Source organism: Gorilla gorilla, chromosome 4, assembly GCF_029281585.2.
Source record: "Gorilla gorilla gorilla isolate KB3781 chromosome 4, NHGRI_mGorGor1-v2.1_pri, whole genome shotgun sequence".
Taxonomy (NCBI): domain Eukaryota; kingdom Metazoa; phylum Chordata; class Mammalia; order Primates; family Hominidae; genus Gorilla; species Gorilla gorilla.
Window position 1 is genome coordinate 126,656,605 of NC_073228.2, and position 14,426 is coordinate 126,671,030.

General features: G+C 36.1%; 1 protein-coding gene across 1 annotated transcript in view; it reads left to right on the top strand.

Annotated features, from left to right (window-relative positions):
* Positions 1–14,426, top strand: part of SNX2 (sorting nexin 2) — a 54,770-nt gene that overhangs the window by 16,682 nt on the left and 23,662 nt on the right. Inside the window, exons 2-6 of the mRNA XM_004042411.5 lie at positions 3,603–3,720; positions 8,010–8,173; positions 10,183–10,249; positions 10,395–10,438; positions 11,784–11,925. Coding sequence (XP_004042459.1) covers positions 3,603–3,720; positions 8,010–8,173; positions 10,183–10,249; positions 10,395–10,438; positions 11,784–11,925 — 535 coding nt within the window. The remainder of the gene's footprint in view (positions 1–3,602; positions 3,721–8,009; positions 8,174–10,182; positions 10,250–10,394; positions 10,439–11,783; positions 11,926–14,426) is intronic.

The window sequence follows — 14,426 nt, forward strand, 5'->3', positions numbered from 1 at the left end:
TCCGCCTGCCTTGGCCTCCCAGAGTGCTGGGATGACAGGCGTAAGCCACCGCGCCTGGCCCTCAATTTTTATAGTAATATAGAACATCTGATTGACAAACTTGTGGTTAATTCTTTGACATATCCATCATTATTTTCTTAAAACTCAGTTAAATGATAGTCATTGAGTGTTTTACTGCGAGATACTGAGTAAAGAGTAGTGAACAAGATGAGATACTCTTCCTTTCTATGTACAGCGTGCAGTCTGTAAAACAGATAATACTTATAATGTGGTAAGAGAAATTATGACACAAGTTGGTACTCTATGGAAGTATATAGGCCAATCACCCAATCAGACTCTTCTAGAGTTACAGTTAAGGTTGTCAGGAGTACTTTCAGAGGAAATAATACACAAACTTGTTCTTTAAATTCCTTCAAGTGAAAGTTGCTAAGTTAAAGAGAGGCCCACTTTTGTGAGAATTTGGGACTTTAAGAATTAGTTCTCGAGAGAAAAGAAAGCCTCTTTAAATTTTCCTATAAGAGTTTGAAACTACTTTTGAATGTTCTAAAGAGATATTTTTGTGCCATTGAGGGTAGTTTACTTAAAAAACTGTTGAGAAAATCTTATTAATTAGGAGTGGCATCAAAAGACTATTGATCCTACAAAATGCTTGGTAACTGTTGAGCGCGGTGGCTCACGCCTGTAATCCTAACACTTTGGGAGGCTGAGGCGGGTGGATCACCTGAGGTCAGGATTTCAAGATCAGCCTCACCAACATGGTGAAACCCCTTCTCTACTAAAAATACAAAAAAAATTAGCTAGGTGTGGTGGCGGGTGCCTGTGGTCCCGGTTACTTGGGAGGCTGAGGCAGGAGAATCGCTTGAACCCGGGAGGTGGAGGTTACAGTGAGCCGAGATCGTGCCATTGCACCCCAGCCTGGGCAACAAGAGTGAAACTTCATCTCAAAAAAAAAAAAAAAAAATTGCTTAGTAACTATACAAGAAAATATTGATACAATTTGCCTTTAATTAAGAAATTCTATTGCAAAATCTACCATTAAGAAAGTAAAAAGGTAAGCCAAAGGTTGGGAGATTAAATTATTAATACATCTCTGACAAAGAATTTTTATCCAGAATATATAAGGAACTTCTGCAAATCAATAGGAACAATAGAAAAATGAACAAAATATTTGAAGAGACTCTTCACAAAAGGATATCTAAATTCCCTTTAAACATATGAAAAATTGCTCACCATCATTACTTATCATGGAAATGCAAATTCAGAACACGATACATACTCTACATGCTAGAGTAGCGAAAGTGAAAAAAATGGAATATATCAAAATGTTGGCAAAGAATTGGAGCAACAAAGTTTCATATGCCGCTGGTGGGAGTGTAAAATTATACAACCACTTTAGAAGATTGTTTACTAATAACTTCTAAAGCTGAACATTCATCTACCCTGTGAGCCAGCTATTCCATTCTTAGGTTTATACAAACATTTGTTTACATGTTCACTAAAAGATGAAGTAGAAAATTCATAGCAGCACTATTGATAGTATTAATAGTAAAAAATTGATAAACATCTAAGTGCTTGTTAACACTAGAGTGGTTCAAGTATGGTATTCACACAATGAAATATTATACACTTATGATAATGAGTGGTCTACTACTACACAGAACAATATGGAAGAATCTTACATACATAGTAACATTAGGGCCAAAAACCAAACACAAAAAATAAGTAGCATATGGCTCTATTTTATGAAGAGCAAAAATAGGAATAATTGATCCATACTGGTAGAAGCCCACATGGTAAAGAATGGGAGGGAGCATAAGTGGAACTTCTAGGTTTGATGGTAATGGTCTTTCATGATCCAAGTGCATTTGCATAGGTATGTTGAGTTTTTGAAACTGTCTAGCTGTACACTTTTGATATATACAGTTTTTTTGTGTTATACTTCAATAAAAAGGTTTTTAAAAGACCTAGTTTTGGCCAGGCACAGTGGCTCACGCCTATAATCCCAGCACTTTGGGAGGCCAAGGCGGGCGGATCACCTGAGGTCAGGAGTTCGAGACCAGCCTGGCCAATATGGTGAACCCCATCTCTACAAAAAATACAAAAAAAAATTAGCTGGGCGTGATGGCGGGCACCTGTAATCCCAGCTACTCGGGAGGCTGAGGCAGAAGAATCGCTTGAACCCGGGAAGCAGAGGTTGCAGTGAGCTGAGGTCACGCCATTGCACTCCAGCCTGGGCAAGAAGAGCAAAATTCTGTCTCAAAAAAAAAAAAAGACCTGGTTTTAACTATTGTGATACGAAAACCATAATAAAGATAAAAGCTACACAATCTAGGTTTCATTGTGTTACTCATTATACGTTAGGGTTAAAGAAGTACAAGAGTGGCTCATTCTTGTGATCCCAGCACTTTGGGAGGCTGAGGCGGGTGGATCACCTGAGGTCAGGAGTTCGAGACCAGCCTGACCAACATGGTGAAACACTGTCTCTACTAAAAATACAAAAATTAGCCGGGCATGGTGGTGCATGCCTGTAATCCCAGTTATTTGGGAGGCTGAGGCAGGAGAATCACTTGAACCCAGGAGGTGGAGGTTGCAGTGAGCCAAGATTGCACCACTGTACTCCAGCCTGGGCAATAGAATGAGACTGTGTCTCAAAAAAAACAAACAAAAAAAAAAGAATAGTCATTAGCTTAGATGAAATATAAATGTCTTGAGAGGTCACATTTTTAGTTTGAAGCAATAGAAATTTTAGAATAATTGGTCTTAATTCAACTAGTAGTAAGTTTTCCTCTTACAGTAAAACAGTGCTTTGAACTTCTTGGACATGCAACATGTTTTCAGGATCTGTTGAGTCACGTGGAATTTTGGTGTTTGGGCATATCTGCCCCCACCAGGAAAAAAAAAAAAAAAGAAATATGGCAATAACAAAAACAAAATTAGGGATTTTTGAAAATCAAGGACATGATGTAGTTTTGGTTCTATTGTATATGACTGTAAAATATTAAATTTGGTTTTTGTTAATTATAACTCAGTATGACAAACTAGTACCTCCAAAAAGGATGACTAGAAAAGGTTTTCTGGCCAGGGGCGTTGGCACACAGCTGTAATCCCGGCACTTTGGGAGGCTGAAGTGGGAGGATCACTTGAGCTCAGGAGTTCAAGCTGGGCAACATGGTGAAACCCCATCTCTACAAAAAATAAATAAATAAATAAATAACCAGGTGTGGTGACGTGCATTTTTAGTCCCAGCTACCCTGGAGGCTGAGGTGGAAGGATCATTTGAGCCTGGGAGGTCAAGGCTGCAGTGAACCAAGCTCACATCGCTACACTCCAGCCTGGGCCATAGAGTGAGACCCTGTCTCAAAAATAAAAAGAAAAAAAAGGTTTTCTTTTTTAAATCTTAAGTGACTTTTTGTTAAGAAAGATGATGAGTTAAAAGTGTGTTATTAGTTCATTCTTACTCTCAGAGGAGGATATATAAATAGCTGTTCTTGTTCTTTCCTCCATTCTTTTCAAGAGAATGTTCTATTTCTGTAGTACATGGTGACAGAATTACAACAGGTAAACATGCCAATCCATTACCTATTATTGTTCTTTTTTAACAGTCAAGTCCATCATCTCCAGAACCAGCTAGTCTTCCTGCAGAAGATATTAGTGCAAACTCCAATGGCCCAAAACCCACCGAAGTTGTATTAGATGATGACAGAGAAGATCTTTTTGCAGGTAATTGTCATGTATTTATTTTTTAATAATGGTCAATTGCAGTATATTTTCTATTAGATAGAAAATATCTAAAACAAAACTGAAATTCCGTGTAAAGTGTTAGTGGCAGCTCTTGTAACAACTTAGAAGGATGGGGAATTTCCAGTCACATCACTCTATGAAAAATGTGGACTGTCCAGAGAAGCAAAAATGTGGTTCTTTCTGGCTGTAAGCATTTGAGAATAAATTGTATATTATAATTTGATTGGGGGCCGTATTTAGATGCAAAAGACTAATCATTGTGATGTTCATACTTCGAGAAATAGCAGTGATTATACTTTTTTATTGCTTAGAAGTTGTCCCAAAGCAAAATTAAACTATGGATTTAAAAATTATTCTATATTTATGTTTGAAAGCTGTTTTAATAAATTGCTGTACTATTTACCATCTGTTCCATTTGACCCACTTTTAGGTGAATAAATTGATGCTTAAGGAATTTGTTTTTGATACAGGGGCAGGATTTGGTGTAGTTCATCCTAACTTAAGAAGGACTCTCTTTAACAATTATCTGCTTTAAAATTAAAATTAATGTTTTAATATTAAAAAGCAACATCTTCCTTAAAATTAATGACACAAAAAATGAAAATGGTAAATTTTATTTTGTGTGTTTAATAGCCTAATTTACCTGAACTGGCTTTCATTGAGTTAAAACTTAATATGGATGGATTCTTTTGTGGCTCATAAGCTTGGGATTTTCACACTAAACATTTTTAACTCATGAGGTTGGGACTTCACATTAATCTCTAATCTTTAAGATTGCCTCCCTCAAACCTTGCTACAGTATTGGCACATTACCCATCTCACATGAAAAAGGAAAAAGAAAAAAAGATAAAAAATGAATAATTATGTTCTCATCTTTCATAGTGGTTCAATATTCAAACCATTCTGTGTTTTTGTACAAACATGTTTGAAGACAACAATCCTCCATCACAAAAATCCATATAATTTACACCTTGATTCGAAGTTGTCACTGGAGATGAATTCACATATTTTATTATGTCACAAAATTAAAAATATGATACCAAATACCAATCATGTTCTCTTTTTAAAATTTTAAGCCACCTAACAACTTAGAGTCAAAATCACCGTTAACCAAAGTTGTAATATTTCAGTATTTGTTATTGTGTCCTTTCATGGACTTTTTTCCAGGCAATCTTTCAAAGTTGTTTCATGGTATTTGTATCTTATGCTAAAAGATGACACAAGTTCTTTCTCTGCTTAACAAGTACTAATCTAAAATTCTGTGTATTGCTTTAATGGTATAGGGTCATACATAGAGGTTTTAAATTATCCATTTTTTTAAAGACTCCTTCACCCTATAGTCTCAGATTTCTATGTAGATGAGTATGTTTAAACCTTACTGTAACAACAGAACTGTGTCTGTGTGTGTTTGTGTACATGCAAGGTTTTTTTTTTTCTTAACAGTATGCACAGCTGATCAAAGAGTTAGCCAAGTGAGGACTATACAATGATATTTGCCCACTTAGCTTGGTTAGAAAAAAAATTAAAAACAGTTTTTAGACAGGTCTCACTCTGTCACCCAAGCTGGAGTATAGCCATGCCATCATAGCTCACAGCAGCTTTGAACTCTTGGGCACAAACAATTCTCCAACCCTTGCTTCTCAAGTAGCTAAGACTTCAGACATGTGCCACTATACCTGGCTAATTTATTCATGTTTTGCTGAGATGGGATCTTGCTATGTTGCCCAGGCTGGTCTTGAACTCCTGGCCTCAAACAGTCCTCCCACCTCGGTCTCCCAAAGTATTGGGATTACAGGCGTGAGCCACTGAGCCTAGCCAGAAAAATCTTCATAGTGTTTTATTCTACCTAGCAGTCTATACTAAATTCTGTGAATCAAATATGGTGAATATCAGTGTTTGTTTTAAAAAAAGAGAGAGATGGGAACTAAAGAACAATAAACATAGTCATCTGTCTCCTTTAACCCAAAAATAGAAACATTCTTTATGCTTTAGCTTTCATCTTAAACTCAGCTGTATTTCATAATGACATCATTAAGTGACTGAAGACCTAATCTGATCATTTTTGTATGAATGAATGAGTATTACACTTGGTTCTTATTTATAATGCATTTTAACAGGTGTAGCATTCCTCCTTCTATGGAGGAGTATGGTTCTAGGAAACTATAATAGGGAGCAGCGTATGTTACTGGGATGGTGAAAACTATTATCCAGTAATGAGAAACCTATACTCGATTTGTCCCTCCTATACCAGAGGAGAGTATATAGATATTGCTGTAGTGACATTGACATAATCAGTTCATACATGTCTCAAAGTATGTCTCCAAGGAAAAATTAATCTTTACAGTTAGCACCTATGAAGCATCTTCCTGAACCTTTAGGTCTGCTTTAAATTAAACCTTATGAATTTGTAATATATTGGTTTACTTAAGCTAAAAGGTGTCATGAAGAAAATTTAAGACAGATTATATAAATATGTGTTGAATCTAAATCCTACACTTTTTGAATGAAGCAGCCTGTTAGTGTAAATAACACAAAACTCAGTATCAGTAAAGTAAAATGTGATTAAAAAGTTTAAATGACCTTATCTGTACTGATTTCTCAATAAAGTTACTATCTCTCACAATATTTTGCCTGTGGGTCTGTTGCCAAATAACAGGGCCTCTTTCAGATTCTGGGGTTTTTGTTTTGTTTGGTGCTTGTTGTTTTGCTTATTGTTGTAAATATCTCACACTTCTAGCTTTGATATACTGCTTTTTTTTTACTTTATCATATTACTCATTGATTTCATTTCTTTACAAAAAGAGTAATAAATACCAGCAATCATCACAGCCTGAATTGCATATAAGCTTTTATTTTGTTACGGTAGGCTTATCTATAGCCTGTTTCAACATATATAGTCCATTTTCCTTCCTCTGGTTACCATAGTTTGAAAGATTTTTAGTTATTGATCATTTTCACTTTTAATATGAAAAAGTGAAGAGATCATCTATACCAAGTAAGGATCTCATCAACATGAGATAACCAGTAAGAATAGCTTGATAAAATAACCTTATTTCAGGTAAATATGCTATTACTGCTATACCTTGAGGTATTAAAATTAAAATGGTTCACTGACTATCATTACCACCATCTTGAACCTCTAAGAATCTAAGGACCTCAGGTTAGAAACCACTGGCCTGGTCCTGTGTTTTCCTTGAGGTCCTGCCTTCCTTTCCTAGTATCAATTCTACAAACCAGCAAAGTTGTAGTTTACATTATGGCCACCAATTGTGATTTTCCCTTTCCTGGCTCTGCTTTTCGCATATGCTATTATTCCATTATCATGGAATTCTTTCTTCATTTTTTCTCTACCCGTTTCAGTCTTCTCAGATCCATTTTGTAAACTGTTCCTGATTTTTGTCTCCCAGCTCAACTCAAATTGTAGTGTTTGTTCTGTAGCTCATGTAGCAATTAAATGTCTTGTAACATTCTTTTCATTGTTTGCCTGGGTATTATTTAAGTCTTTTATTATTATTTAACATCCCACATGCTTATGTCTTGTTTTCCCCAACTAAATTATAAACTCTCTGAGGGCAGGTATGATATTTTACATTTTTGTGTGTTTTTCTGTTGCACTTAGCACAATGTTATGTAGCCTGTAGACATTCAGTTTATTGATTTGGTTTGATTTTTTAAAATTATTAGTATTAGATTTTTCAAGTGAGTGGGCATTTTAATTTAAAACCTAAACACCTATTTGTTTTGTGTCATATTTGTGTATCCAACTAATTAATATCCAGTAATCTTTAGCAATTAATTGCTTTATATTACTAACTTTGTAGCTTTTCCTAACCAGTTTTTAATCCAAGTTAAAATAGTTGTGGACGGACTTCCACCATAAAATTTGTCTTTATATGTATAAAATAATCATAATATTAGTGTAAATAAATATTTGAAAGGTAAGTTACCACAAGTATAAGTTGTTACAAATCCAAACATGAATGTGGAATCATCTGCATCATTGCTTTTCTTTCAGCCTGATCCCTACCACTAGTATAATTAAGCTAACTTAATAGGATTCTTTCTAAAACCAACAAAGTTACAGTTGGTTTTAAAGTTGTGATAAATAAGGATGCATAAAATTCCTTTGTGATAATTATTTTTAAATGACATTATTTTTATATTTGTGGGTAATATAAAAATATTTTTTATAATCCATTAACTGCTGTGTAGAATATTGGGGGTTTGCTTGCCAGTGTTCTTAACTAACTTGTTTAATCTATGTCTAGAAGCCACAGAAGAAGTTTCTTTGGACAGCCCTGAAAGGGAACCTATCCTATCCTCGGAACCTTCTCCTGCAGTCACACCTGTCACTCCTACTACACTCATTGCTCCTAGAATTGAATCAAAGAGTATGTCTGCTCCCGTGATCTTTGATAGATCCAGGGAAGAGGTACAGGAAAATGTATTCTAAATTAATATGTAAATATATACCTTTTTTCCCTACCCAACATCACTCTGCTGTTAGTCATTTCTAATCAAAGCCTTTCAGACATTTTGGGAAAAGAATATTGGACTAAGTAAGTTATGGGATCTGGCTTCTATCTTCCCCCAACTCTACCCAGTGACCTGGGCATATCATTTACCTTGTTAAGTGAAGGAGTTTGTCATTTCTGATTTTATGATAATAGTGTGCATTTCCTAGGGTTTCTCTGTTGGTCAGATGATATATAAAAGTGCTTTGAAAACTTAATCACAATAAAGTGATATTTTGAGTAAATTTATTTGATAAAATTTGTAATAAATACTGTTAATACTTAAAGGTTGATATTGAAAAAGAAGGGAAGATGTATATCAGTTAAAGGTACGTTCTCATGATTTGGCAGTAATTTCTGACACGGTGAATTTGGAAAAGAAAAATTATACTGAGATTATTTTAATGGCAAAATTATGTATTTAAAAGTCATTCATGGAAATATGTCGTTAAAATGACCATGATTAAGTAACAACCACATAAAAAATGTGAACAATCTCGCAAACATAATATTAAGGGAAATAAGTAAGACATAAAAGAATACTTACATAATTCTAATATATGAACTTTAAAAACAGATAAAACTAAGGTACAGTGCTAGATGTCAGGGTAGTGGTTATGTTGGCAGGTAAAGAATGGGTAGTAACTGGAGGGGAAGCAAAAGAGGGCCTCCTGAGCTGTAGTGATGATGCTTATTTCTGATTTAGGTTCTGGTTACAAACGTGTTCACTTTGTAAAGGTTTATTGAACTGTACACTTAAAATTTATATACTTTTTATGTAATGATTTTTAAAAGTTTTACTTTAAAAATATCTGTACAAGAAGACAACCTTGAAATAAAACAATTATGGTTCAAAACACTTTCCATTTAGATAGTGTTAGACTATTAATAATTGCCTTGAAAATTTTGCAAAGTTGAATAATCTCTGAACTTTGTGCTTGAGAATAAGAAAGCTTTCCTGCAAAGCTAATGTTTGGATTGCTTATTTTTAATGGCATTTACAAGGGCTTCTCTGAAGTCTCTACATAGGGTTGTCATTTTTCCCACTTACTGCTTTTTCACTGAGGTTTATAGTGCTTTCCTTCGCGTCCAGAAGAACATGTGTTTATTAGATAATTAGAGAAATCTTGATACTAAAGTTGCTTTTCAGTATAATCACTTCTGCTGGTAAGTAAGGTTCTACTGGTAAAAGTAATGACTACCTACCTCCTTGGTATTAAAGGGTAGAGATAGAACTTTGAAAAACGCTAGTATTAAAATTAATTAAGGAGGTAATTTTTTAATAATCTGAATCTGAAGATTCAGTATATAGAACAAAAAATTCCACAATATTTGTACAAAAAGACTAAAACATTTTTTCTACATCTGAGGAATTAACATGAGATTTTGGGCTGGGCACAGTGGTTCACGCCTGTAATCCCAGCACTTTGGGAGACCGAGGTGGGCAGATCACCTGAGGTCAGGAGTTCAAAACCAGCCTGGCCAACATGGTGAAACCCCGTCTCTAGTAAAAATACAAAAATCACCTGGGTGTGGTGGCAGACACCTGTAATCCCAGCTACTTGAGAGGCCGAGGCATGAGAATTGCTTGAACCCAGGAGGTGGAGGTTGCAGTGAGCTGAGATTGAGCTACTGCACTCCTGCCTGGGCAGCAGAGCAAGATTCAGTCTTTAAAAAAAAAAAATAATAATTGTTACTTCTCCAAATGGTCTTTTTCGTGTGTGTGTGTGTGTGTGTGTGTGTGTGTATTTTATTTATAAAGTCAGGAAATGTGAAAGTTTTTATTGTTTTTCAAAAATGAAGTGCTGGGTGGCTAAATTATTTGTTGTGACAGTGACTCTTACAGAAAATAGATGATAAAAATTAGTGTCATGACAATAATTTAAATTATAATTTTTAATGCCAAAAAATAATTTATACTTTCTAGATTGAAGAGGAAGCAAATGGAGACATTTTTGACATAGAAATTGGTGTATCAGATCCAGAAAAAGTTGGTGAGTCAATACTTATTATATTTTGTATTTACTTTTTATTAGTTTGTTGGTTTTGTATGGTTTTTCTTCATACATCAGTATAGTATTAAATGAGTTTTATTTTTATGCATGTGATTTTAATAGTAGTGTTTGACTTTTTTTGCAGGTGATGGCATGAATGCCTATATGGCATATAGAGTAACAACAAAGGTGAGCTTTTTGTGCTTTTAAAAAAACTATCGAGCCCTCATTATGTGTAGTATGAGGATATGGCTATGATTAAGGTAGAAGTGATCCCTGTCTTTATAAAGGTTACCACCTAATAAAGATTGCCAAGAAGTAGGTACAATGAGTTGTGAGTGGTTTGATATGTAATGTTCAGTGAGAGTATGCAGGATGGGACCTGATTTAGACCTCTGGATGCCTAAGCCAAGACATAGGTGAGGGAAATGATGGGGAGGAGGAGGGGAAGAAGAAGAACGCTTGTGCCAGGTGAGGAATTTGCTTGTGCAAAAGCCAAAAGTGAAGAAAGCATTGTGCTTTCTAGAATCTCCAAGAAGTGATGCATGATTGAAATGTTCGGCAGTAAGCCTTTGTGTATTATGAGCAGCCACATTTTAAGGAATTTGGCTTCATGCTGAGTATAATGGAGAGCCATTAAAGAAGTTCAAAGAAGAGTGTGGCACAATTAGGTTTTTGTTTTAGAAATATTTCTTTGGCCTCAGTATGAATTGGGAGGGTCAAAGTAGAGGTCAGGATTTCCAGTTAAAGGGACACTGCAATGATTAAAGGATTGTATGCCTTTAAATATTAAAAGAGCGTGTCTGTCACAGCAATTCTAGCTGTAAGCAGTAATACTTTATACTAAGAAAATGGTTCTGGAGATGAGCAAAATAAGTGGCTTCTTGAGTTATGTAGGCGGTAGAATTGACAGGACTTGGATGTAATGGGTGAGGAAGGAGAAGGATGCCTAGGTTATTGACTAGAGGGACTTTGCAGCTGTGAGAGTGATCCATGGAGAAAGGCAACATGGGCAGAAACACAGTGAGGATGAGGATGACAGTTGTTAATTCATTGGATAAATATTCATTAAACACCTACCATGGTGTCAAGCTTTGTTGCAAGCACTGGGGTATAGTAGTAAACAATACAGACAAGGGTGGCATCTTGTAGAACTTACGTTCCAGCAGGGGGAAATAGGGTAAGTTTGAAGTGCTGGTGAGATTTAAGTGGAGGGGTATTTGGATATATTGGACTGAAGCTTTGAAAGATATCTGGGCCAGATGTAAAGATTTAAGAATTATTAGCATAAATAGAGTGAGTAAGATCAGTTAAGATAGAATAATGCAAATACTTTTTTGTCCTATTAAGATTCTGTAAAATACATCTATGGTTTAGGTTTTTTTTAGTTAGAAACCTATATACCACATTAGTTAGATACTCTGCATTCTTTTGCAAAGTAGATACATGTATGTGTTCACAATTATGTATAACATTAACTTGTGGAATAATTGCTTGCTATTCAAAATTTGAAATACCTCTTCTTCACTTGTAGACATCTCTTTCCATGTTCAGTAAGAGTGAATTTTCAGTGAAAAGAAGATTCAGCGACTTTCTTGGTTTGCACAGCAAATTAGCAAGCAAATATTTACATGTTGGTTATATTGTGCCACCAGCTCCAGAAAAGAGTATAGTAGGTAAGCACAAATTTTTCAAAAATTAATTTTTGTTACTGTTACTAGTTCAGTTTTAACTGTATAGATTTGTGGATTTCTTAATCATTCACTGTCAACATTTTATAATGTGTAGAGATAACTGAATTTAAATATTTCACTTATACTAATCATGCATGGATTGAAGAATGTATTGGTAATAGTTTTATTTTCTAACACTTGAGGATTTTTGTTTATGTAATACAGTAATGTTAAATATTGGGTTGAGGCCGTGTGTGGTGGCTCACACCTGTAATCCCAGCACTTAGGGAGGCCAGGGTAGGAAGATCACTTGAGGTTAGGAGTTCAAGACCAGCCTAGCCAACATGGTGAAACCCCTGTCTCTAGTAAAATACAAAAATTAGCCAGGCATGGTGGCACGTGCCTGTAATTCCAGCTACTCGGTGGGCTGAGGCAGGAGAATCACTTGAACTCAGAAGGCGGAGGTTGCAGTGAGCTGAGATCATGCCTGGGCAACAGAGTGAGACTCCGTCTCAAAAAAAAAATGGGGTTGAAATTTATGAAGTTAAAAGCAGTTGGAAGCCCTAACCTTTTAGGGTCATCAGATTACCATTTTACTGAGTCACAATCAGAGAATACTTAATATTATTAATATGTTAACATTTTTCTAAGGGATGCAGGTGTTAGACCCTCACTAGCCTTGGCTCATATAAGAGCTATTTAAATTCATCTTAGTTCATTTCGTACCTCAATTTAAAGTTTAAAAACATTTCTACTTTTTTTTTTTTTTTTTGAGATGGAGTCTCACTCTGTCATCCAGGCTGGAGTGCAGTGGTGCAATCTTGGCTCACTGCAACCTCCGCCTCCTGGGTTCAAGTGATTCCCCTGCCCCAGCCTTCCGAGTAGCTAGGACTGCAGGCACACACCACCATGCCTGGCTAATCCTTTTTGTATCTTTAGTATAGACAGGGTTTCACCATATTGACCTGTCTGGTCTTGAACTCCTGACCTTGTGATCTGCCTGCTTTGGCCTCCCAAAGTGCTGGGATTAGACGTGAGCCACTGTGCCTGGCCACATTTGTACTTCCATAAGCAATAAAGACTTAGTTAAGAAACTGCAGAAAATTACAAAAGAGAAGGAAACCTCCATAGGCCTACCATTAAAAGACATCTGTCATCTCAAAATTTTGTAGTATTTTATTCAATGCTTTTTCAGTCATAGGTTTTTATTTACCTTTTTCTTTTTTTCCTTTAAAGTAATTATCTTGGCATGTATACATATGTAACTAACCTGCACAATGTGCACATGTACCCTAAAACTTAAAGTATAATAAAAAAATAGCAAAAAAAATAATAATAAAAAAAAGTAATTATCTTCTCTGTATTGTTCACAGTTTTATTATATGTGCTGCTGAAGTGAGCACTACCATTACTTTTCTTTATACTTAGATTAATCTGAAAGTTTTTTTGTTTTTTGAGACGGAGTCTCGCTTTGCTGCCCAGGCTGGAGTGCAGTGGTGTGAGCTCGGCTCCATCATGGTGGCTCATGCCTGTAATCTCAGCACTTTGGGAGACCGAGATGGGCGAATCACCTGAGGTCAGGAGTTCGAGACCAGCCCGGCCAACACGGTGAAACCCTGTCTCTACAAAAATACAAAAATTAGCCAGGCATGGTGGCTCCTGCCTGTAATCCCAGCTACTTGGGAGGCTGAGATGGGAGAATTGCTTGAACTGGGGAGGCAGAGGTTGCAGTGAGCCAAGATTGTGCCATTGCACTCCAGGCTGGGCAGAAGAGCGAGACTCCATCTCAAAAAAAAAAAAAAAAAAAGAATTTTGCTGATTTTTTTTTCCCCCAAGCTGGTCTCAAACTCCTGGCCCCAAGCAGTCCTCTCATCTGGCCTCCCAAAGTGGTGGGATTACAGACTGGAGCCACCATGCTCAGCCAAATTTTGCTGATTTTTAAATTATTGTTTTTACTTTTTTAAACATTAGGTTTATAAAGCAATGTTATTGGTACCCTTTACAGTTTCAGAACCTAATGTATTTAGATGAATTTGTTATATTCTTTCTTTTTTTAAATTCAAAAATTGAGTTTAGTGGTTCTTTAACTTTTTGGTCTTTCAAGACACCTTTGTAGGGATGGTTCAATCCAAAGTGTTGAAATCTATAGGGATGGTTCTATAGGGACGGTTCAATCCAAAGTGTTGAATCAGGGATGGTTCAATCCAAAGTGTTGAAATTACTGGCATGAGTCACCACACCCAACTGAAATACATTTAATGTGGATTAAATTGTTTAAAACTTTTTTGCTTTTTCTTGAGATGGAGTCTCGCTCTGTTGCCCAGGCTGGAGTGCAGTGGTGCTATCTTGGCTCACTGCAAGCTCTGTCTCCCGGGTTCATGCTATTCTCCTGCCTCAGCCTCCTGAGTAGCTGGGACTACAGGCGCCCGCCACCACGCCCAGCTAATTTTTTGTATTTTTAGTAGAGATGGGGTTTCACCATGTTAGCCAGGATGGTCTCGATC